The sequence below is a fragment of the Canis lupus genome, chromosome 3, assembly GCF_048164855.1.
Source record: "Canis lupus baileyi chromosome 3, mCanLup2.hap1, whole genome shotgun sequence".
NCBI classification, from domain to species: Eukaryota; Metazoa; Chordata; class Mammalia; order Carnivora; family Canidae; genus Canis; species Canis lupus.
Window position 1 is genome coordinate 41,369,735 of NC_132840.1, and position 25,920 is coordinate 41,395,654.

Sequence of the window (25,920 nt, forward strand, 5' to 3'; positions counted from 1 at the left end):
AGATGAGGTAATCTTAACACCAATGAGAAAAGGTAAAAATAAAAAGGACGTATCTTATTTAATGTCAACCTGGCAGATTCCTACCTGAAATGTTACACATCCAACAGGAAGATATTTGCGGTCCTCCAGCATGCTCAAATATTCAGCAACGAGTGCTGCAGAGTGGACAAGGCACTGGGCAGCTTCGGCATGGTTGCTACGTTCCGAGTGTTTGCCAGCCATGTTCTGCAACCAGGTCAGTCGCAGATCTGGAGAGGTCTGGTAGCCCTTGGCAATTCTAATTGGAATAGAAATTCTTTTCAAATTAGCATTTGCTTCTCAAGCTGGAAGGGAGTTTAGATTGCTCACTTAGTATTTACCTAGAGAGGTTTCTGTTATTAAACACAACCTATTAAGACAAGTTTTGAATGGTATGAAAATCGGGATCCCTGGGTGGCGCAGCGGTTTGGCGCCTGCCTTTGGCCCAGGGCGTGATCCTGGAGTCCCGGGATCGAATCCCACCGTCGGGCTCCCGGTGCATGGAGCCTGCTTCTCCCTCTGCCTGTGTCTCTGCCTCTCTCTCTATCATGAATAAATAAATAAAATCTTAAAAAAAAAAAAAAAAAGAATGGTATGAAAATCATTTTGAATATGCTCACTTAAGGAAGTAACTGTGGACTCGTGGAATGGTTGATAGCAGTTTTTTTGGAAGGGTACTAAAAAAAAAAGACACGCCATCAGTAAGGGGAAACTGTAAGAATTTATGTGTTCAGGCAGCCCAGGTGGTTCAGCGGTTTAGCGCTGCCTTCAGCCCAGGGCCTGATCCTGGAGACCCGGGACTGAGTTCCACATTGGGCTCCCTGCATGGAGCCTGCTTCTCCACCTCTCTCTCTCTCTCTCAATCTCTCTCTGTCTCTCATGAATAAATAAAGAAAATCTTTTTTAAAAAAAGAATTTATGTGTTCATTATGGGCATATAAAGAAGTTTTATAGTCAAGAAAAAAGATTTACAATAGTTTCATTGCATCATATTTATTTTAAAGAAATAATTGTGTTTTTTTTTTAAGATTTTATTTATCCATTCATGAGAGACAGAAAGAGAAGCAGAGACATACGCAGAGGGGGAAGCAGACTCCCTGGGGGGAGCCCAATGGGGGACTCCCAGGACCCTGGGATCAAGACCTGAGCCAAAGGCAGATGCTCAACCGTTGAGCCACCGAGGCATCCCAGAAATCTTTGTTTTATTTGTATCTTTAAAGAACTCCAAAATTATAAAAAGAGAGGATCATGTGGCAAAGGAAAAGTCTCAAGTTTTATTTACATCTTTTAAGATATAATAGGAATTACAAATTTCTAAAGTATGCTCTTAGAAATATTACATTATATGGCACAACCATATTGAAAATCAGGAAAATTAATGTTATGGTAAAATATTAATACACTGTATTTTCTTCCTAGAGGACTGATTTTTACATTTAAAATATGGGTCTCAGACCTCTGCATAAAGTCTGAGGCAGAGAATGCATAGGTGTTGTGTCATCACTACTTTAAAAAACTCTCTGCTTTTCAAAAGGAGCATGGAAAAGCACACATTCATTGACTTTTCAATCTACCATTAGAAAATTACTTAAGTAATTCTGGTATGTTTATTTTTTATCTACTGTTTTCTGTATGTTTTACCAATTTATTTTTTAAAGTTTTTAAATTCCAATTAGCTAACAACATACAGTCTAAGATTAGTTTCAAGTGTATAATTCAGCGACTCAACACTGCCATACGACATCCAGTACTCATCACAAGTGCACTCCTTAATCCCCATCACCTATTTCACCTATACTCCCACCCCCACCCCCCGATAACCATCAGTTTTTTTCTTCATAGTTAAGAGTCTATTTCTCGGTTTGTCTCTCCTTTTTCCCCTGTGTTCATATGTTTTGTTTCTTCAATTACCCATATGAGTGAAATCGTATGGTATTGTCTTTGTCTTACTTATGCTTATTTCACTTAGCATTATACTCTCTAGCTTCTATAGCATTACTCTCTGGTTCCCTCCATGTTGTTGCAAAAGGCAAGATTTCATTCTTTTTGATGGCTGAATGATAATTTATTAATAAACACACATACACACAACATATCTTCTTTATCCATTCATCAGTGGGTGGGCATTTGGGCTGTTTCCATAATTTGGCTATTGTAGATAATGCTGCTATAAATATAAACATCAAGGTGCATGCATCCCAAAATTGGTATTTTTGTATTCTTTCAGTAAATAACTTAGTAGTGCAATTGCTGGATCACAGGGTAGTTCTATTTTTAACTTTTACCAATTTAAATCTGTTATACAAGTATAAATGAATCAAACAAATGATACCTGTACATTAGATCAATCAACATTTCAGGATCCTCCTGGTGTTCCTTCATTTTAACAGTATCAGAAAGGATCATATGGAGATTGAAAACCAAATCTTGAACCTGAAGCAGAGAATTATATTAAAAAAACATACTTCAATTATCATTCATTCACAATCACTAAATTAGTTTAGAAGACATTTCAGATAACCATCTGAAGATTACAACACAAAATGATACTGAATATAGTTCTAAAGAATGTGAGTATGCTGGGGTATGGTTAAGTGGAGGGTAATAAACTTAATACTAATTCCTCAGCAGGCTGGTTTTTTGTTTTGTTTTATTTTTCCAGTTCTCTTTCCTGGAAATATGTATATTGAACTAGAAATAGAAATAAAATATAAGGATTTAGAGGACATAAGAAGAGAATACAAAAGGAAATTGTCTCTCATGTTTCTCCATTTCTGATTCTCCCAAAAGGTAGTTTATAAAAACTTCATTTTTTAGGGAGAATTATTGTTCCATTAGTAAGTGGGAATAATATTTCATCATAAGGCTTCCTATTTGTTTATACTGCCTGGGTCTACTATTTGTTCTACTTGTCACAAATTCACAGAATTACATACCAAAGATATTAACCTTTCCAAGAAGGAAGCATGGCTAATTGAAACAAAAAGATGCACCCCATCTATGGCATATGATACATGGACTGAAAAAAATATATAGGTTCCTCCAGTAAAAACCAAAGTTTGAATTAACAATTTGTAAAGTGCCTATTTATAATCCTATTTCAATTAATGATCTAGGAAGTCACATTTCTGACCTGATCAGGAAATGTTGTTTCCCTCAATTCCAAATCTTCTTCAGCATATGTCAATATAGTCTTTAGAGAACGTCTTAAGAATTCCTCATTAAAATTTTGAGATGTGCCCACCAAGGATGACAGTGACATGGTTACCTGCATTTTAACTCTAGCAAAGTTCTGTAACAGAGAAATTGTCAGGTCAGCATTTAATACAGAAAAACTTTAAAAAGTCTTTTTTTTTTTTTTTAAAGATTTTATTTATTTATTCATGACAGATCAGAGAGAGAGAGAGAGAGAGAGAAAGAGAAAGGGAGAGAGAGAGAGAGAAGAGGAGAGAGAGAGGCAGAGACACAGGCAGAGGGAGAAGCAGGCTCCATGCAGGGAGCCCAACATGGGACTTGATCCTGGGTCTCCAGGATCAAGCTCTGGGCTGAAGGCAGCACTAAACTGCTGAGCTGCCCAGGCTGCCCCAAAAGTCTACTTTTTTTTACTTGCTAAATGAAAAGGTTAGTTTAAAAAGAGAAACACCATCCCAAGCAGATATTTTTTAAAAAGTAATGAAATATGCATATAAGATCAAATTTTAAAACCTTATTATAAGACATAAAACAGAATTTTGCTAAGAAAAATATGCTACAAAAAAAAGCCATGTATTAGAATTGAATTAGAAGTTGGGCCTAGGACTTTACATTAATCTGTTTTGAGGTATATATCATTAATAATAACATCATGTTTACACATGAGGTTATAGAGCTTGACCAACATCACAGAATTCCTAAGTGGTAGATGCCATCTTTAAACTCTAGCCCATTTCATTAGGTCCATTACCATGATGAAAGTAATTTAATATACATCATGCATAAAGTATCTTAAAGCAGAATCTTTGGAGTGATGCTTAGAAGTGGTTTACATTCTTCCTTTTTCAGTATAAATTCATTTCTGTCCCACCATTTTCCACTATGAAAACACTTTTAATAGGTTAACCAGGGATAACCTAGGATATGCCAAACTCAAGATACTTTCTGATCAATATTCTACTTAACATTTCTGTATATTTAAATGTATTGGTTACCTTTTCCCTTGAAAATTTCCTGCTTTACCCACTCTGCTACCATTTTATGATTTTCCTAAATATATCCACTTTTTTTGGTTGTCCTTGTTACATACCAGTGGTTCCCAAAAATTCTATCAAGAAACCTTTTCACTTGGCATTCTAAACAGCCTCATTCATTTCTTTTCCTTCAGTTAGTATGGATACATGTCTATGTATTCAGCTCATATTTCTCTCTAGAGCTCCAGGCCATCATATTTTACTAGATGGTTCCATCTGGATTTCATGGGCACCCCAATTTTAACATTTCTAATATACCTTCTTCTCCTATTGATTTAACAAATGGCACTACTATTCCTGTAGTCACTTAGGGCAATCCCCCCCCCCCCCAAAAAAAACTAGTATTCATCCCTCCGTCACTCTCCCCTTTCCTTATCCATACCATAGATCTAGTCCACACTCTCCCCTAATCTGTTCCAGTTTGGTCCTTCTCCATTCCAAAGGCCATCACTATAGCTTACAACCTTACCAAATCTTACTTGGATTACTGTAATTACTTCTTAATTGATCTTACAGCCTTTCTGCTCATAACCCAAGTTTATTTTCCACATTGTATCAGGGAAATGTGTGTAAAATTTGCAAGTCTGAATACATCACTGCTCTCCTTAAAACATTCCAATGGCTAACCACAGCCTTGAGGATAAAATTCAAGTATTTGACTCAGTAAATATATCAAACTACATAGTGGGAATTGAAAGGACAGTACTAAAACAAGTATCTGCCCTAGGATACCTTAGTCTAGGCCTTTTCAGTTACAACTTTATCCCTTACTAGTCTCTCTTTCAGCCATAACATCCTGAAGTGCTAAAATAGTATATTTCTGTTTCCTTCTCTTGCCTTCATGCCTTTTTAATTATGGATGTGCCATTTTCTTTACCTACCAAGTGCTATCCACCTATTTATCATTCTGATTGGGCAATTCTTCATCTTTAGTTCAAATATCTTCTCTTTCTGAAAACCCATCTCTGGGAGCATAAATCATTTTTTCCTTTGTGCTTATCTCTCATTACATTAGCAACAGCAAACATTATTCAGCATTTGCTCAGTTTCAGTTACTGTTATAAGTGTTTTACTTAATATGAATTTATATAATCCTCACCACAAAAAGGTACTTCTTACTATAATTGGATGAACATTAGCTGTTCATAGATGAGCACTGTTTATTTCTTATCCTACTAGAGGTTAAGCTAAAAGGACTGTCCTTTTATCTATGTGTGTCCAATCCCTACTACAGTACCTAGAACACAATTCAATACTTTGTTCCAATATCTGTCAAATGCATAAACTGCATAAATCACTGCCAGTTTTAAATTAACTATTGCTTATTAGAGGTAATACCTGACACTAAAAGGGCAAATTGCCTATTTTTATCCTATTATATAAAGCTTTCATAAAACAACAGAAGCTGTATCAAAGAAAACTATGTAGTTGAATTTTAGAGACTATTTCAAAAATTAAATAAGATCAATAGAATAATTGGATTCTTCAGTTCTCAATTAAGAAAAGAGGACTTGGCTTCCAGTTAAAAGGGATAGTGTAAAACAGCAATTTCCTATTTCTGGATTTTACACAAAAATGAAAGATGAATAGGAATAAAATCCACAAATTTTATTTTTAGCAAATGAGTCTGATATAATCCATATATTAGAAAAATGCAGAAAGATTGCCAAGATAAGCTAAGATAGGATGTAGTTTCAAAAGAAGGCAAAGAAAAGAAAGCAAATAGTGAGGGATACTAAGGGCACAGATTTTAGAAATAATGTGGGGAAAATACTTCTTTCAGATAGAAGACTCACTTTGAAGTGATAAAGCTATTTGTCTTAAAAACAAAACGAGCTAAAAACCTGGGAAGACTGGATAGAAATAGATTGACCAGAAATCTCAGGAAGTTAGGCAAAATGTGTTCACAATAGCAAAATCCCATGAGAAATACATTTCTGAAGGAACTTCCTACAAATACCTGGGCCAAGACAATCTATTTCTTCTACATTGAGTAATAAAAAAGTGAAAATTAGTGAAACTCACCAGATGAAAAACACTTAATATAAAAATGTTGCCATGAAACAGATGAAAATTTTAATGAAATGCTCTGCCTTAAATTAAAAAAAAAATGTATGCACTTTAGAAAGGAAAAGGAAGAAATAAACTCAAGGAAAGAACACAAATCAGAAAGAGAAGACATAACATAGGAGTTTACATAAGAGCGTTAGCTACTTAAAACGAAATAGAAAAAAAGAAAATTGGGGAAAAAAAGGAAAGGATGTGGGACGACTGGGTAGCTCAGTGGTTGAGCATCTGCCTTCGGCTCAGGGCATGATTCTGGGGTCCCAGGATTGAATCCTGCATCAGGCTCCCCAGAGGGAGCCTACTTCTCCCTCTGCCTGTGTCTCTGCATCTCTCTCTCTCTCTCTGTGTGTGTCTCTCATGAATAAATAAATAAAATCTTAAAAAAAAAAAAAAAAGAAAAGAAAACCAGAAAGGAAGGATGTCATGGAGAGCCCATAAGGTATATAGGTCAGAGAAATTCTGAGAAAAAGAGCCACAATAAATGGAAATTGAAAAGTGTTAAAAAGGAAAAGAGAAAATGACAGGCAAAAAGTAAAGTTAAACAAAACAAAAAAAAGTAAAGCAAAACAGATCTAACATATGTATAACTGGTACCTAGGAGAAAACTCCCAAATTCTGAAAGAAAATATACAATTTTATATTCAAGAAAACTTTTCAAAATAAACTGAAAGTAGAAATAACGTGCCTGAGAAAATTAACAAAAATTGAGAAATACTAAGACACATTCTAGAAAAGGTATTTAATTTTAAATTAAAGAGACTTGCTTGAGCAACTGGGAGGTGAAAAGCTATTTAAAAGGGAAAAAAATATCTGGCTATCTTCAGATATCTCCTTATTTAAAGCCAGAAGAAAATGGTATTCAAATATCTTTTTTTCTTTTTTCTATTAAGTGTTCTTTATCTGGTATGTTTTACTGATTTTTCTCACTCCCCTTTTTTTCATTCAAAGTCTCAGGCAAAAAATTTCATAACTATCTTTGCCATCCTTTAAGTACAGAAGACACTGAACAATCAAGAACTTGACATATGTTATTCCCAAGAACTGTCTTGAGCAAACAACTACAGGACAATATTTTTAGCCAGTAAAAAATGACTGAAGCAAAATAAATAAACAAATAAAAGAAGTAACAAAAGAAATAATAGTTATGAATATCAATTTACCAAATAAGAGTTAGAGGAGAAATAAATGATGTGTAGGTTTTAGATCACCTCCTTCAGTCCACCAAGTGGACCAAAATAATGTAATTAATAAGGTATATTTAACTTAATACTCTGAAATAAAGAACACTCTTTCTTTTTAAGTGCTTGTGTAATACTACACATCCACAGTACAAAAAAGAAACATGGTGTCTACACTGTATAGTCACATTGAAATAATACTAAAAATTAACATCCAAACTTAAAAAAAAAAAAAAAGACCATCAATTCTTTGGATTAAAATACAAACTGAGGGCAGCCCCGGTGACCCAGTGGTTTAGTGCCACCTTTCGCCCAGGGTGTGATTCTGGAGACCCAGGACTGAGTCCCACATCGGGTTCCCTGCAGGGAGCCTGCTTCTCTCTCTGCCTGTGTCTCTGACTCACTCTCTGTCATGAATAAATAAAAAAAATAAAATCTTAAAAAAAACCCCAACCAACCAAACAAACAAAAAAAACCCTGAAACTACAAAATATCTATAAAAGAATATCGAAAACACTATATATAAGAACCAAGGAGATACCAAAGCAGTGCTCAAAGGATGACCCTAAGCCTTAAATACTTACCTAAGTAATAATAAATGAATTACACACTTGACTCAAAGTTAGAAAAAAATACAACAGGTGAATATATTATCAAATAAAACATTTTAATGAAAACATGGAGTTCTTCAGACTGGCATGTAATCATAAAATATCAAGCCAAGATATTTAAACTTTTAATTTCTTTATTAGTATTTTCATTTTACTTAATGATGATAATTTTCCAAAAGTTCGAGATACATTTATATTCTAAGTTGTACTACTATTTATTTTTAGTAGAGAAAGCAAAATTGGAGATTTGGATTTTTATTTTTGTAAGATATCCACAGAGTAAGAAATATTAAAAGAGTCTGGACTCCAAATACATTAGAAAATTCCACGCTCCCCAAACCACATTTACTAGATATCTGCAGAAGTTACATTTCATTATGAATCCAGAAATAAACACTTACATTCCCAATCTCAAAGTTCTGTCTCATAAGTAGGTATAGGGAAGCGCTAGCATGTGACCGAATTGTACTAATACTGCTGCTACAGTGTCGGAGAAGCCGGAGGCATAAGTCTGCACACTGCTCTGTTTCTTCTTCAAACAAAAGTTCAGGGAACTGTAAAAGACAAAACAACATCAACACTGAATTTATGCAAAGTTCCAGAGATATGTTAATACAGCCTGAACTAGAGATTTGTTAGTATACCCAGTTTTAAAAAAGTTAAGCAATATTTGCTAATGCTTAGTAATGTGGACCACAGAGCCAAATAGTTTGGATTTGAATACTAATTATGTCACTTACTAGCTAGGAGTGTGATGCTGGACAAGTTTTCTCAGCTATAAAATGGGCCTAATAGTATTATCTACATGGGACTGCAGGACTCTGAGACTGGCTACTATGCACAAAACAATATGGTTACTAATATGTGATAATTCTGCAATGTTTTTATTATAAAATGGTATATAAAAGTAATTCTCATTGGTTAAACTTCCAACAGCTCTGTATTCCATATTATTAGATGGCTATGATAAAATAGATACCTTTAAGATTTAAGAGTATACCCTATTTCCCAGGGAAAATAAACATCGGAAATAAATATCTGAAGGAGTTGAACAAACAAAAGTATCTTCTTTTCCATTCATCATGGGGTAAGTTAATACCAATGGAATGAATTACTTATACCTTAAATTCTCTAACAAATCAAACTAATAAGAAACAGACAGAACAAGAGAAAGAAAACAAGGAAAGCCCCATATTTAAAATTAGTTATTGATTTCAGTCCCTTCTCCACAACAAAAGTAGTTTTTTAAACCTGAAACTGGTTAAAGGTGATCCGAATAAGAAAGAATTTACAAAGGGCAAACAGCATGAAAGAGGCAAAGGGGAATCATGGGTCATAGGTTATTATTAAAATTTTCTATTAACCAACAAGTGTGTTGAATGATCTTAGACAACATAGAGAAAAGCAAAGTCTGGCAAGATTGCATGCACAAAAATGACCTACCTTTGAAACCAGGGCTCTCTGGGTAGCAAAACAGTGCTGTAGATAAACTGCACTTTGGTTACAGGCCATGCTATGTAGTAGGACTTTCAGTACCCCACCAAGGATGCTTTCTTTGGATTCTGTTACAGAAACTGTCTGCAATTTAAAAATAGATGAATAAAATGGAGAAGTACCTGCAATTTGGTTAGTGAGACAGAATATAAGAAAATAGTTTTTAAGAAATAGGAAAAGGACAACATAAAATCTAAGACTTCAGGGAAAAGAAGCTGAGCAGGTTTTGAATAAGGGAAGAATGGGAAAAAAGAATGAATAGGATTTAAGTGAGAAAAAAGAAAGATAAAATTTTTATGAACTACCGATATTTAAATCTAATTGTACAGCTCAATTAATACTTTTTGCAAATCCCAATTTACCGAATCTATACTTTAAATTCCTTGTTTGTGTTTTTACCTGGACAACAATCTCTAATGTATCCAAAATGATTAGGTTTGCTTCAGTAGCCAGATTTCCATCAATCAGTGCTTCATGCTCAATCTCTGCTCTTGATCTAATATAAAATATTTTAAGAAAATACATTTACCTTTTAAAAGGGCCAACAGAACCACTATTCAAAAAAGACTTAAAGATACATAGGGAAAAAAAACAACTTAAAACCATTTTACAATATTTGCTTGAAAGAAAAATTATAAGAGGATATAAGGTAATATTTCATACATTAAGAAGTGTTTTCTTTTACCCTTCACTTTGTCAACTATGTCAGTACAGATTTTTTCACCCCATTACAGAGTTCCACAATACCACTGAAAGCATAAATGTTTAACTTTCAAAGATGTAGCAAACACACGAGCACGGTTTTATTCTGAATGGCATAGACACTAGGTGGTGCTATGTGGGTTTGTATTTAGGACTGCTTCATGTAAAGCAATACTCAAAATGTTTAGTGTTCATCATACCATTTCAAGGATTTTCAATTTTATTATTTAAGAAAAAAGTATTTTTTGAAAATTATTATCTAAATATTCAATATTTTTGTATCAAAGGTACAAAAAATTTTGCTACAACATTTTTTTTTTTTTTTTTTTTAATTTATGATAGTCACACACAGAGAGAGAGAGAGAGAGAGAGAGAGGCAGAGACACAGGCAGAGGGAGAAGCAGGCTCCATGCACCGGGAGCCCGACGTGGGACTCGATCCCGAGTCTCCAGGATCGCGCCCTGGGCCAAAGGCAGGCACTAAACCGCTGCGCCACCCAGGGATCCCTGCTACAAAATTTTTGATACAGGGACAATTTAACTCTTCCCTGAAACTCTGGACTGAATCACTCATTAGAAATAAAGCAAGCTGATGCAATTAAGTGGTTTTTAAAGGGTAAAACTGATATTTGTTTACTGGCAATACATAGAAACTACATTGACATAGACAAACACATAAATCAAGGTAGAATTACAAGAACATATAAAATGCTAAGTTCTCAAAGTTTCTGGATGTTCCAGCCTCTGAATCTTTATTACCACCTCTTAATAGAACAGTTCATGAATTTGTATCTTCTAAATGAAATCTGAGAAAATACAACATAGAATCAAATTGGGAAATACATATATAAAGATCAAACCAGGAAAATTTTGTAAAGAAACATGACAATAACATGACGGCTTAAACAAAAAAGAATTTAAAAATAAATAGATAAACAAAAAAGAATTAAAAAAAAATCCACCAAAAAAAAAAAAAAAGACTTCCTTAAAACACAGAGAAATGCAGAGAAAGTACATTATACAAATGCAAAAGAAAGTGATATTCTGGGACACCTAGGTGGCTCAGTGGTTGAGTGTCTGCCTTTGGCTCCGTGTGATCCTGAGTTCCGGGGATGGAGTCCCACATCAGGCTCCCCACAGGGAGCCTGTTTCTCCCTCTGCTTATGTCTCTGTCTGTCTCTCATGAATAAATAAATGAAATCTTGGGGGAAAATAATGAAAGTGATATACTAACAGTATAATATCCCACTGTTTTGTGCTTTCTAAAAAACAAAACACACCTGGAAAAATAATCACAGAAATAGACAAAGAGGAGAGAAAAGTGGACATATTTAAAGCTTAACAAGTGTTAAATGTTTATATTGTATTCAATACCTCCTATGGTCTGAAGATTTGGGTCCTGCAAAATTCCTAGGTTGAAAATCTAATGCCCAAGATAATGGTATTTGAGGGTGGGGCCTGTGGAGGGTGATGGATGAAGTCATCAGGGTAGAGCCTCTTGAATGTGATTAGTGCCTTTATGAAAGAGGCCCAGGGACTTTGCTTGTCCTTCCATCATACAAGCACACAGCAAGAAGTCTGTAACCCAGGGGCACAGGGCACCTGGGTGGCTCAGTTGGTTGAGCACCTGAATCTTGATTTTGGCTCAGATCATGATCTCAGGTGCTTTGTCTATATTATATTTTAAGCTCCAAGAGGGCAAAGATTAGATTTCTAATTGTTGGTGAACTGGAAATATTTAGATCAGCGGGATCTCCAAGATACTTTTAAAAAAATTGTTGCAGAATATATTTCTAAGGTGGATATTTAGAAATAATTGTTGGAAACAAATTTCTACATGAAAAATTCTTTCCCCAAAACTTTAAAAAACTTTTTATTTATTCATTCATGAGAGACACAGAGAGAGGCAAAAATATAGGCAGATGGAGAAACAGGCTCCCTATGCAAGAACCCAATGCAGGACTCAATCCCAGGACCTCGGGATCATGACCTGATCCAAGACAGACCCTGAGCCCACCCAGGTGCCCCTTCTCCAAATCTTTTTTAATTTAAAAATTAAAAATGAAATATAACTATTTTCTTGTCTAAGATTTGAATACCTATTATAAAATAACACTAAAATTAGAGATTTTCCTCCAGCATTTGAAATCTAACAAGCCCATCAGTAACATAAAATAGAAGATTATATTACTTGTCAAGCTTCTCAGTATTTTGACGCCAGTGAGTCATATCCTTTCTCCATCTCAGATTTTCTTGACTTCCAAAGGCACTTCCAGATGGGCTTCTCTCTGTCAAATAAATTTCAAAACCATTTTTAAAATTTTATTTGATTTGGACCACCTATACGAATATTTGCAAGTATATAAGAAATACTGCACAATGTTAACTTTACAAATCCCATTTTATCCTCAGTACAAGTGGAAAAAACAATAGTAACTGTTTATTAAAACTTTTTGTTTAATAGTTATAGAAGAAATAACATTTGTTACATGTAATATTAAAAAACAAACATCCTTTTATGTAAGCAAACTTTCTAACACTGATTTTCTCAAAACCTAAACCATAGTTTAATAGGCCCTATGTGATAAGACTTTACTTTGTGTGTGTTCTCTGCATAAACACTCTCCCTATATATGCTCCTGATTTAGAACCTCTGCAATGGTTGTTGTTCCTCTTATGTAATTGTTCTCCCACAAATTTTCACTGGTCAGTCATTCATTACCTCCACAGAAAGGTCTTCCTCAACATTCCAACACTTCTTTTTATTTTTTTTTAAAAGATTTTATTTATTTATTCACGAGACAGAGAGAGAAAGAGAGAGGCAGAGAACAGGCAGAAGAAGAAGCAGACTCCATGCAGGGAGCCTGATGTGGGACTCGATCCTGGGTCTCCAGGATCAGGCCCTGGGCTGAAGGCGGTGCTAAACCGCTGAGCCACCTGGGCTGCCCGCCACTTCTTTTTAAAAAAAGATTCTTATTATTTTATTTGAGTGAGAGAAAGAAAGGGAGAGGGAGAGGGAGAGGGAGATAGGGAGAGGGAGATAGGAGTAGGGAAGAGGGAGAGGGAGATAGGAGTAGGGAAGAGGGAGAGGGAGATAGGAGTAGGGAAGAGGGAGAGGGAGATAGGAGTAGGAAGAGGAAGAGGGAGAGGGAGATAGGAGTAGGGAAGAGGGAGAGGGAGATAGGAGTAGGGGAGAGGGAGAGGGAGATGAGATAGGAGTAGGAAAGAGGGAGAGGGAGAGGGAGAGGGAGAGGGAGATAAGATAGGAGTAGGAGAGAGGGAGACGGAGTGGGAGAGGGAGAGAGAGAGGGAGAGGGAGAGGGAGAGGGAGAGGGAGATAAGATAGGAGTAGGGAAGAGGGACAGAAAGAGAAGGAGAAGCAGGATCCCCACTGAACAGGGAGCCTGACTCGGGGCTCAATCCCAGGACCCCGAGATCATGACCTGCACTGAAGGCAGATGAGTAACTGAGCCACCCAGGGACCCCTCTCCAACACTTTCTATCCTCTTAATTGGCTATATTTCTTTCCCATAGCACTTATGATCACAAGAATATAAGCTACTTAAGAATGGAGATTATGCCTATTTTGTCCACCCCTTGATGTTCCGGGACTGACAATGTGTCTGGCAATACTGAAAGTTAACAAGTTTTTGTTGAATATATAAATAAAATAAGAAAGAATCCTAAAGCAAATACTTCCTTTGGTCCACAGAAAGCAGGACAAGATGGGAGCTTTCTCCCAAGGTTTCTGGGATGGAAAGCAGCCTGAATGTGGGGGGCTCCTGCAAAGGGTAGCAGCAACAGAAGTGGTTCATTCAAATCCAGTAGAAATGAAAAAGGCATTGAGAATTGTGGAGAGATATACACTTAAATGACAGAATCAGTCATGATTTCAGACTTTCAACTAGAAAATGACTGCTCCTTTTTGAAAAACCCGAGACTTTAAATTGGTTAGGAGGATGGAAAAAAAAAAAAAAAAAGGTAAAAATTCAGAGTTCAAATAGAAATTTAAAAAGTAATGAGAAACAAATTTGCCACACCATAAAGGACACGTCTGGAATATTTCTTCTGCTTTCTCTCCCTTCCCTTATTTCTCGTTTTTCATTGTAAAATTTCTATCTTTAAAAAAATTTGCAAAAGAAAAGATATTCCTATATTTACACAGTTAACAAATCTGATATCTGAGATCTACTTACATTTTTTTAAAAGATTTTATTTATTCATGAGAGAGACACAGAGAGAGAGAGAGAGGCAGAGACACAGGCAGAGGGAGAAGCAGGCTTCATGCAAGGAGCCTGACATGGGACTTGATCCAGGGTCTCCAAGATCAAGCTCTGGGCTGGAGGTGGCGCTAAACCGCTGAGCCACCTGGGCTGCCCTCTATTTACATTTTTAACAATAATTTCTTTCCCCCAAGAAATTGTCTTTCACCTCTTAGTTAAGAATATAACTATACATATACTAGCTATACATATAACATATATATGCACATATATACACATGCATATATGTGTGCGCATATAAATATATAATATGTATATATACACATTATATGTCCAAATGTAAATAAGAATCACAAAGGCTTAATTTTTCTAAGAACTTCAATTTCTAAATTAAAAAAAGATATAACTGACATATAACATTATATTAGTTTCAGGCGCACAATATGATTCAATATATGTATACATTATGAAATGCTCACTACTATAAATCTAGTTAACATCCATTACCACATATTATAATTTTTTCTTATGATGAAAACTTAAGACATACTCTCTTAGTAACTTCCAAATATACCATGCAGTATGAAATGTAGTCACCATGCTGTACATTATATCCCTAGTATACCTATGTGTTTTATAACTGGAAGTCTGTACCTCTTGACCTCCTCCATCCACTCTGCCCACCCTCACCCCCATACTAGGGCACCTATCTGTTCTCTGTATCTATAAGTTTATTAACTTATTTATTTCAGATTCGACCTACAGAACTTCAATTCTTATATTCAAAGATAGCTGTCTTAAGGCCACAGGCTTAAAAACGTAACACACTGATAACAGTTCTACTCTCTTCAACACGAAATCTTAGAAGGAGTTGTGGTATAATATAAAGAATCACCCTGAAAGTCAAAAGAGCATGGTTCTGTCACTTAGTTTATAATCTTATGCAAGTTATTTACCTCTGGTGAGTTTTCTTTTCTTTTCTTTTTTTTTTTTTTTTTGAGTTTTATTTTCTATTACTTAAAGGTGAGGATGATCATTTATTAGATTGTAGTGATAATTAAATGACCTAAATAAAAGTTAATTTTCATACTTTTTAAGAGGGTGCTTGTATGCAATAAAGGAGTTAAAAGAAAATCCATAAGTACAATGTGGACTGTATATAACCAAAAGTGAAGAAAAATGGTGCTCTTAATTACAAAGGCAAAGGTTTTGTATTATTATGAAATTCCAAACATACTGTACAGCGTATAAAAGATACTGAAGTTTACATAGATAAATGATTATTGTGTTTGTGGCCTATTGGAAAACATTAAAAAATTCATATAAATGTGCATCAAACATATATTGAACTATTAGCATGCATCATATACACAGATGATGAAGCCAGTGAGCTCTCAACAACACTAATTATCACTTTAGAATTTACAAAATGTTTACAGTTGCTACAAAGACAATAAAATCAGTTAGTTAAACTACCTTCTAAGTTCTCAAAACAATCACAAATGGATGAAGAAAAGGAAAGTGAGATTAGGGGCCTTGGCCAAGGTTCTACAGCTAATGGGTAGCAGTATATGGAATTAGAAACAATGCCTCAAATGCTATTAACCTGTTTCTCTCCCTGTATGTTTTTTTTTCTCCCTGTATTAAAGTCTGATGGACAATATTCCCTTAAATACAGGGTATATTAATTCATTGTGCCAAACAGGAAACTTTTAAGAGTAAAAAGTGATGCAGACACTAAGACTGAACTGTAATGTCAACTATGGACTTTGGGTGATAATGATGTGTCAGTAAAGGTTCAGTACCAATTAGAACAGGTGTACCACTCTGGCGGGGGATGATGATAATGGGGAAGGCAATGCATGTGTGCTAGGAAGTATACAAGAACTCTCTGTACTCTTAGCTCAATTTTGCTTTGAACCTACAACTGTTTTTAAAAAGTCTAAAAAGGCAGGGGTGATCCCTGGGTGGCTCAGCGGTTTAGCGTCTGCCTTCGGCCCAGGGTGTGATCCTGGAGTTCCAGGGTCGAGTCTCACATCAGGGTTCCTGTGTGGAGCCTACTTCTCCCTCTTCCTGTGTCTCTGCCTCTCTCTCTGTCTGTCATGAATGAATAAATAAAATCTTTAAAAATAAATAAATAAATAAATAAATAAATAAATAAATAAATAAATAAATAAATAAATGGGGGAACACTTTTAATAATCACACAAGGGCAAAAGGAATAAACTGGACTATCTAGAACAAACCAGGAAATATGTTCACTCTACTTAGAATTCTAACTTGAATTCCTACAGAGAAGTGGTTACTCTAGTTAATTCAGTTTCATTTAAAACACTATTTAAGGGGTGCCTAGGTGACTCAATCGGTTAAGCATCCAACACTTGATTTCATCTCAGGTCACGATCTCAAGACTTGTGAAATCGAGCCCCATGTCTCTGGATCTCGATCCCCATGTCTCTGGATCTCCAGAATCACACCCCAGGCTGCAGGCGGCGTTAAACCGCTGCACCACTGGGGCTGCCCTAACTCCATGTGTGGAGCCTGCTTAAGATTCTCTCTATCCTCCCTCTGTTCCTTACCCTTTCTTCCTCTCTAAAACTTTTTAAAAAGTGTAGAATCCTGGAAGATTTGCAACAATGATCACTATAATATATAATTCAAGGAAACTGAAAAAATTCTCACCAGAAGGAGAAGGTATTGTGTACATACCAAGCTGTCCTCGGCTTCGGCGAACCATTTCTTGCCTAGCACCTATGCTCCCAAGAATAGCTTCTTCAAGCTTTGCTCTCATGTCTTTTGATTTCTTAAAGGTCAAACTATTCATTCTTTCAAACACTTTCTTTCCCTAAAATTTAAACATTAGAAAAGAAGAGGCATTGAGGAAATTTTCGTCTTCCTTTTCCACATGAGGTTTGCTTTCCCATTCTTCTTGGCAATGGCACAGCGATCACTTACTTTGTATTCAAAGCAAGATACACAGAGATAAAGCAAATCTAGTAGCCGGTTTAGCTGTAGGACTGAGAGATCTGTAAACCATTTCTGTAGAACCGTCTCATCTGCATTTTTAAGCACCCAAAGTAGACAGATCAAAAGGCTCCGACTTGATTCTGCTGAAAAGGTAGTATGTTGCCTGCCACTCTGAAAATAAAGAAGAGTAGAATGAGACAGACTGATCAATGGCCATTTCTTTTTGGAAGTTGTGTGGTGTTTTCTTCTAAATGCAATAAAACAAAAATTGCTTTAAAAAGCAAGTATTTCAAAAGAACCATCTGAAGGGCACCTCGGTGGTTCAGTCGATTAAGTGTCTGCCTTTGGCTCAGGGTTCTGGGATCAATTTGGTCTCCCTGTTCAGAGAGGAGTCTGCTCTCCCTCTGCTCCCCCCCTCACTTGTGCTCTCTCTTTCAGATACATAGAATCTTAAAAAAAAAAAAAAAAAAAGAATCATCTGATTTAGACAATACTTGAATAACTTGAACCTTTTTTTTTTTTTTTAAGATTTATTTATCTATTCATTCAGAGAGAGCGAAGAGAGAGGCAGAGACACAGGCAGAAGGAGAAGCAGGCTCCACGCAGGAAGCCCGACATGGGACTCGATCCTGGATCTCCAGAATCACACCCCAGGCTGCAGGCGGCGTTAAACCGCTGCACCACTGGGGCTGCCCTAACTTGAACCTTAAACTTAAGGTCCTGAAGTTTAATAATCTTCCTGGCACTGAAAGATTGTTTTAATTTATGGTAGCGCTTCCAGTAGACTATAAATAAACATTACTAGAAAACGTGAAGGCAAAAAGCTAAAAGATCCTACTGTTAAAACTAAGATATTTTCATCATGTCTGATATAATATGGTAAAGGAAAAAAGCACTCAGTAAAAGCAGTATAAGGATAAAAGTAGCAACAAAATGTTTCTCAGGTTTAGAGCACCACAGATTCCTCTCAAGGGCCATTGCTGGAGCAGATAAGGTAGAGGTGCTTCCAGTCTTCAGTCTGCATTAGTATGTGAAATAGTATGTGAAATACCAGTGAAAAACTAAGAATAAGAACTTGTATACAGGGATCCCTGGGTGGCGCAGCGATTTGGCGCCTGCCTTTGGCCTAGGGCGCGATCCTGGAGACCCAGGATCAATTCCCACGTCGGGCTCCCGGTGCAGGGAGCCTGCTTCTCTCTGCCTGTGTCTCTGCCTCTCTTTCTCTCTCTGTGACTATCATAAAAAAAAAAAAAAAAAAAAAAAGAACTTGTATACAAAACCACTTATTCCATACTTACTCTGTTCCAGTCATCATGCTAAGCTCTTTCCATATGTTATTTCATTCAGTCCTCCCACAATATTACCAAATAAGTTTTATTACATGTCAGTTTTACAGACAAGAATACAGGATGACAATAACAACGAGGAAGATGACAAAACATAATAAAATTTGAAATGTGTTAGACACTGTGCTAATCATTTTTTATTTAATGCTCACAATGATTTTATGTGATGGTATTAACTACTGTTATCTCCAGTTTACAGGTAAGGAAATGAAAAGCTAGAGATTTTAGTCCAGGCTAACCAGACACTAAATCTTAGACTCGTCACCATTATACTACATTCTGATATCTGGTGAAGTAAATCTACTAAATAGTAAGAAGAAAACAGCGGAAGGGATGTTGGGAGGAAAAGACAAAGGGAAGTTTAGCATACTTAACTGTTGGGGTCATGATCTCAATGACTACCCTAATCTCCCTGCTGTCAGGGATGATGATAATGAGAGCAGCCAATTCTTCCATGATGCTTACACTGTGTTCTTCACTGTATTGAATGCTTCATGCATATGAACTTATTTATCCCTTGCACCCATCCAAAGACATAAATATTATTATTTAACCTATCCTACACACAAGAAAACCAAGACAGCAATTATATAGGTATTTTGCAGTAAATAACAGGATTGAGATTCAAATGCAAAAGTGTTGGCTCTAGAAAGAGATCAAGCACTTTTGTAGGTTACACTGCCTCTCATGGATACGCTGTGAATTCATCTACATAAATTCACTTAACCATATTACACAATAACCAAATTAAGAACTCAATGGATTATTTTTTTTAAAGATTTTATTTATTTATTCATGAGAGACACAATGAGAGAGGCAGAGACACAGGCAGAGGGAGAAGCAGGCTCCATGCAGGGAGCCCGACTTGGGACTCGATCCCGGGACTCCAGGATCACGCCCTGGGCTGAAGGCCGGTGCTCAACTGCTGAGCCACCCAGGCATCCCTCAATGGATTAGTTTAATGTAATATTAGGTACAGTTATGGAGAGAACCAGTAAACTGGAAGACAGATCACAAAAAACAACCTAGCATGAAGCACAGGTTAACAAAGAGGAGAGACACAGAGGATGGGATAAAGAGGACTAATGTATGTTGAGTTGGAATACAAAAAGAGGAGAGAGAATGGAGAAAAGGACATATTTGGGCAGATAATAGTTGAGAATTTCACAGAACTGAAGAAAGGTGCTGACCCACTAATTTAAGAAGTCCAAAAAATGCCAAGCAGAATAAGTATAGAGAAATTCAAAACTAGATGGAACAGAGTGAAACCACAGAAGGCCAATTTTAAGGAGAATAATCATAAAGAAGGGGGGGTGAGTAGCAATGGAAATGGAAGACAGGAGAGACAATGCCCTTAACATGCTGAAACCAGAAATTCAGAAGATATTTCAGAAAAAAACAAAACCAAAAACCTTAAGAATGAAGGTCAGACATTTTCCAAGGAAACAGAGTTCATCCCCACAGCACAGAAAATTCTAAAGGGATATATTTTAGAAAGAAGAAAAAAATATTTTTAAAGATTTTATTTATTTATTCATGAAAGACACAGAGAGAGAGAAAGAGACAGAGACATAGGCAGAGGAAGGAGAAGCAGGCAAGGAGTCCAATGTGGGAATCGATCCTGAGACTCTGGGATCAGGACCTAAGCCAAAGACACTCAACCACGGAGCCACCCAGGCATCCCAAGAAAAACAGTTCTTATGAAATGTCACAAATTTGGAAGAAGAGCAAATAAAGTAGTGAACAACATAGACAAACCTAAATAATAATTAAATTTATATAGCCATAAAAGCAATAGCAATTTTTCTGAGGTTTAATGATATGTAAAATTAAAAATGCATAAATATGGGCAGCCCAGGTGGCTCAGCAGTTAGTGCCACCTTCAGCCCAGGGTGTGATCCTGGAGACTCGGGATCGAGTCCCACATCAGGCTCCCTGCATGGAGCCTGCTTCTCTCTCTGCCTCTCTCTCTTTCTCTGTGTGTCTCTCGTGAATAAATAAAATCTTTTATTTTATTTTTATTTTTTATTTTTAAAATATTTTATTTTTTATTTATTCATGAGAGACACAGAGCGAGTGAGAGGGAGGCAGAGACACAGGCAGAGGGAGAAGCAGGTCCCATGCAGGGAGCCCGATGTGGGATCAATCCCAGGTCTCCAGGATCACACACCGGGCTGCAGGCGGTGCTAAACAGCTGCGCCACCGGGGCTGCCCTAAATAAATAAAGTCTTTTAAAAAATAATAATAAAAAAATGCATGAATATAGCATTTAAGTAGGGAGAAAGGTAAATAGGCAACCTGTTCTGAGAGCCTTCGATTAACCAATGTGAAATAAGGGTCATGATTAAATTAGAGTGGAATTTAAATAAGCATACTGTGATTTGTAGTACAATTACAAAAAGAATAGAAAGAGGATGTATAGCTTACTTCCAAACTAGTAGAAAGGAAAAAGAATGAGGAAAAAATGAAAAGAAAAAACAATAAAAGAAGACAATAAAGGAGACAAGAATCAGAGAAAGGTTGGAACAATATGAAGTAAAATTAAAATGTTTAGTATATTGAATTTACATTAAATGTAGTTATACTAAATTAATTGAATTTTTAAAACTCTAGTGAGACAAAAGTAGACAAATATTAAAAATTTAAGACAAAATTTAACTATATGCTGTTTATAAAAGACATCTAAAACTTAAGTTTCAAATATTTAAAACATAAGAAATGTTTGATAAAAAAAGGATGGAAAAAGTAATGTCAGAAGAAATCTAGCATAACTATACTAATATACAAAGTAGATTTGAAGGAAGAAAAAGTATTACAGTTCATATTGATAAAAGGTGCAATCCATCAAAACATATTTTAAAATTAGATATTTCAAAGGCCTCAAAGGAAACAAAATCTGACAAAATGACAAGTTATTAAAAAAACCATGATTGTGGTGGGTATTAGAATAAGCAAACAGAATTCAGTAAAGAAAAAAAAAAGGTTTAAACAATAAGATCAACAAATTTTAAATAATAGGTGTAATGGGCAAATATAGAACGAAGAATATGCATTTTCAAATACACGAGCTATTTGCAAAAACTGACTATACAGAAGACCATAAAACCAATTGCCACAAATATAACAAACTGAATCACACAAAGTTCTCTGATTATGAAATCAGGCCAAAATCAGAAGCATAGAATTATGAGAAATTTTCCCCTAGCTATACACAAACACACACACACACACACACACACACACACACACAAACATATATATTGGGGATGAGGAGAAGAGGGAGAACAAATCTTATGCAGGATTCACACTCTGCCAACATGGAGCCTGATATGGGGCTTGATCTCATAACCCTCAGATCATGACCTGAGCCAAAATCAAAAGTCGGATGCTTATCTGACTGAGTCACCCAGGCACCCCACCCTATGACTAGAATTTTTAAAAATTTTTATTTAAATTCAATTTAGTAAACATATACTGTATTACGAGTTTCAAAAACAGTTTAGTGAATGATCAGTTGCATACAACACCCAGTGCTCATTATATCCAAGTGTTCTCCTCAATGACCATCACCCAGCTACCCCATGCCCCCACCTACCTCTCCTCCAGCAACCCTCATTTGTTTCCTATAGTTAAGTTCCTAAGTTTCTCTTGTGGTTTACCTGCTTCTGTTTTCATCTTATTTTTCACTCTCTTCCCCTATGTTTTATCTGTTTTGTTTCTTAAATTCCACAGGAGTGAAATCATAGGGTATTTGTCTTTCTCGGACTTATTTTGTTTAGCATAACATTCTCTAGTTCCATATACATCATTGCAACTAGCAAGATTTCATTCTTTCTGATGGCTCAGTAATATTCCATTGTGTATGTGTGTGTGCGTGTGTGTATCCCTTCTTTATCTATTCATTTGTTGATGGACATCTGGGCTCTTTCCATAGTTTGGCCAATGTGGACAATGTCCAATTGTGGATATTGCTGCTATAAACATTAGGGTGCATGTGTCCCTTCAATCACTATGTTTGTATCTGGATAAATACCTAGTAGTGCAATTGCTAGGTTATAGTGTAGCTCTATTTTTAACTTTTTGAGAAATCCCAATACTATTTTCCAGAATGGCTGCAACCAGCTTGCATTCCCATCAACAGTGTATGAGGGTTCTCCTTTCTCCTCTGCATCCTCGCCAACATCAGTTGTTTCCTGACTTAATTTTAGCCATTCTGACTACTGTGAGGTGGTATCTCATTGTGGTTTTGATTTGTATTTCTCTGATGTCAGGTGATGTTGAGCATTTTTTCGTGTCTGTTGGCCATTTGTAGGTCTTCTTTGGAGAAATGTCTGTTCAGGTATGACTAGATATTTTAAAACAAAATGTACAGCCTAAAAGTCTAAAAAAAATCATAATGCACTTTGGATATATTTTTGAACTGAATAATAAAATGCTACACACAAACTGTGACATGTAACTAAAACAATAGTTAAAGGAAAATGTACAGGCTTGTAATATGTACCAAAGAAGAAACAATAAAAATTAGAGAGTTAAGTATCCATTTTAAGAAGGTAAGAACAATATAAACCCAAAGAAAAGAGAAGACAGTAAATAATGAAGATAAACATTCAAAAGTGAGGATCAACATGCTTCCAAGTTGGTCTTTTTTTTTTTTTCAACTTGGTCTTTTACAAAGACTAAAGATATACACAAACTTCTGTTGAGACTCATGCAAGACAAAGGGTACAACAAGCCAGTCACAGAAATGAAACCATTTATATCTACTACAGATGGTATAGACTTTAAAAAGATCATAGAAAATATCTAAACTTTTATGCCAATAAATTTTTATAAATTTCTACTAGAGTAAAATTTATAAAAACTAGTGTAAAAGGATACAGAAAACTTGAACAGTCTTATGGTTATTAAAGAAATTAAGTCCATAATTTTTAAACTTTCAAAAAAGAAAATTGCAAGTACAGATGGCTTCACCCACAGGTTCTCCAAATATTCTAGGAAGAAATAACTCCAATTTTAAAAAAAGTCCTTGCAGAGAACAGAACAAAAGGGTAAAGTCCCTCTTAAATTTAAATTTGCTAATTTAACCCTGATTCCAAAACCTGTAAAGAACATTATGAGAAAAACATTACAAGTAATTTTACCTATAAGCATAAATACAAAATACATAAATCTTAAATTATAGCACACAAAATCCATTAAACACAATTGTGAAAAAAGACAGTTTAATTTGGCAACTGAAGGTAGGTTTAACACTGGAATATCAATTGAAATGGTTCACAGTAAAAGATTTAAAAGCAAATTAACACAAGCATCTCATTGAATGCAAAGAAGGCATGATAAAATTCACTTATTCATAGTTAAAAAAACAAAACTCTTAGTGAACCAGAAACAGAAAGAGGAGTTCCATAATACGAGAACAGCAAAAAAAAGAAAAAAAAACAAAAAATCTCCCCCAAACTATGGCACCTATGTGTAAGAATGAAATGTCACAGGTTTCCTCCTTTAAGGATGCCAACTATCATCACTTGTATGCAATAACTATACTGGAGATTCTAGCCAGTAAAATAAGTTATGGAAAGAACTTGAAAGTAAGGAACAGACTGTCATTATTCACAGATGATAAGATTGTGTATGTAGAAAAAAATCTATGCATATGTTATTAAATAAATTTAGGAATTCTGCTGAAAACAAGCATCATTGTATAAAACTAATTCTAGTTCCTCAAAAAATTAATCAACAGTTGGAAAAAAGAATTTTTGAAAAAGATGACATTTATAAGAATATATATGTATTATATATAATTTTATGATATTATAAAAAATAAAAATATATTTATAAAAGATGTACTAGGCTTCTTTGGTGAAAATTATAAAAGCTTATATATTCATAGGTGTTATGGAAGGCCTAAAAAATAACGGTATCTATCATGTTCAAGGATTAGGAGATTTAGTAGTGTAAAAATATCAATTTTTACCAAAATTGATCTATAGACTCATTATAATCTCAACCAAAATCCCCACAAATTCACTGGTTTTTATTTACTTTAGTGGAACATCCTAAGCTGATTCTAAGATGTATGAAGAAATACAAATTTTTTTATACGCATGAGGACTTTTTCTACATGATAGACTATACTGAAGTAATACTCCAGAAGAGTAGGCAAAATAATCTTTTAATAAATGGTATGAATGAATGAATGAATATGGATCCCGAGATTCTACTGTTTATAAAAAACTCCAGGTAGATTTTAGAATTAGATATGAAAGAACAAAAAAGCATTAAAAAAAATAACATAGGAAATCTCTTCAAAATCTTGCAATAGGGAAATAATTTTTAAAGATACAAAAAACACTAGCTGTAAGGGAAAAGATCAACAAATTTGTTTAAATAAGACAGTCTAATCACCCAATTTACCATTAAGTGTGTGATAAAAGCAAGTCTCTCTCTCTCTCTCTCACACACACACACACACACGCAAATATTTGAACCACCTATAATTGACAATGGGTTTGATCCAGAACATATAAACTCATACAAATCATAAACAAAAGTAGACAATCAAATGGCAAATGGGCAATAAACTCTAGAACCGCAAAAGAGAAAACTCAAATAGCCAACATGTATATATATGAAGAAGTGTGTACTCTCAGAAGGCATCAGGAAAGTGAAAGCTGAAATGAGATACAACTGTAAATTACCAGATTGATAAAAATTTTAAAGTCTGAAAAACCTAAATGCTGACGAACATGTGAAGGAATGGGAACTTTCAATACTGCAGGTAAAGAACAAATTGAGACAAACCTTTTGGAAATCCTGGGTATATCTGGTATAAAGATACATACCCTATGATTCAGTAAATTCTATTCCTAGGAAATAACCTAAATAAAAGTGTACACACACACAGGATACATGTAAAGAAACCTATAGGATTACTATTTGAAATAACCAAAGGTCAGAAGACATTCATACATCTGAGAATAGAATGGATAGACAATTTAATGACAGAAAAATGAAAATCAGTAAATTATACACTTTATAACTTGGAAGAAAATTAAAGATACAACAAAAAACTAAATTACAATATAT

The 25,920-nt window shown here is 35.2% G+C and overlaps 1 protein-coding gene across 8 annotated transcripts in view; it reads right to left on the reverse strand.

Moving 5' to 3' along the window:
• The window catches only part of DOCK7 (dedicator of cytokinesis 7), a 219,588-nt gene that overhangs the window by 32,328 nt on the left and 161,340 nt on the right, over nucleotides 1–25,920 (reverse strand). For 6 of the 8 annotated variants that reach the window (XM_072820523.1, XM_072820525.1, XM_072820527.1 and 3 more), the window contains 9 exons: nucleotides 17,474–17,656; nucleotides 17,201–17,363; nucleotides 12,487–12,583; nucleotides 9,994–10,090; nucleotides 9,544–9,678; nucleotides 8,502–8,654; nucleotides 3,152–3,310; nucleotides 2,351–2,451; nucleotides 85–277 (listed from right to left, as the gene is read on the reverse strand). In XM_072820523.1, coding sequence (XP_072676624.1) covers nucleotides 85–277; nucleotides 2,351–2,451; nucleotides 3,152–3,310; nucleotides 8,502–8,654; nucleotides 9,544–9,678; nucleotides 9,994–10,090; nucleotides 12,487–12,583; nucleotides 17,201–17,363; nucleotides 17,474–17,656 — 1,281 coding nt within the window. The remainder of the gene's footprint in view (nucleotides 1–84; nucleotides 278–2,350; nucleotides 2,452–3,151; nucleotides 3,311–8,501; nucleotides 8,655–9,543; nucleotides 9,679–9,993; nucleotides 10,091–12,486; nucleotides 12,584–17,200; nucleotides 17,364–17,473; nucleotides 17,657–25,920) is intronic. The other 2 variants (XM_072820522.1, XM_072820526.1) reach the window with 1 other exon arrangement.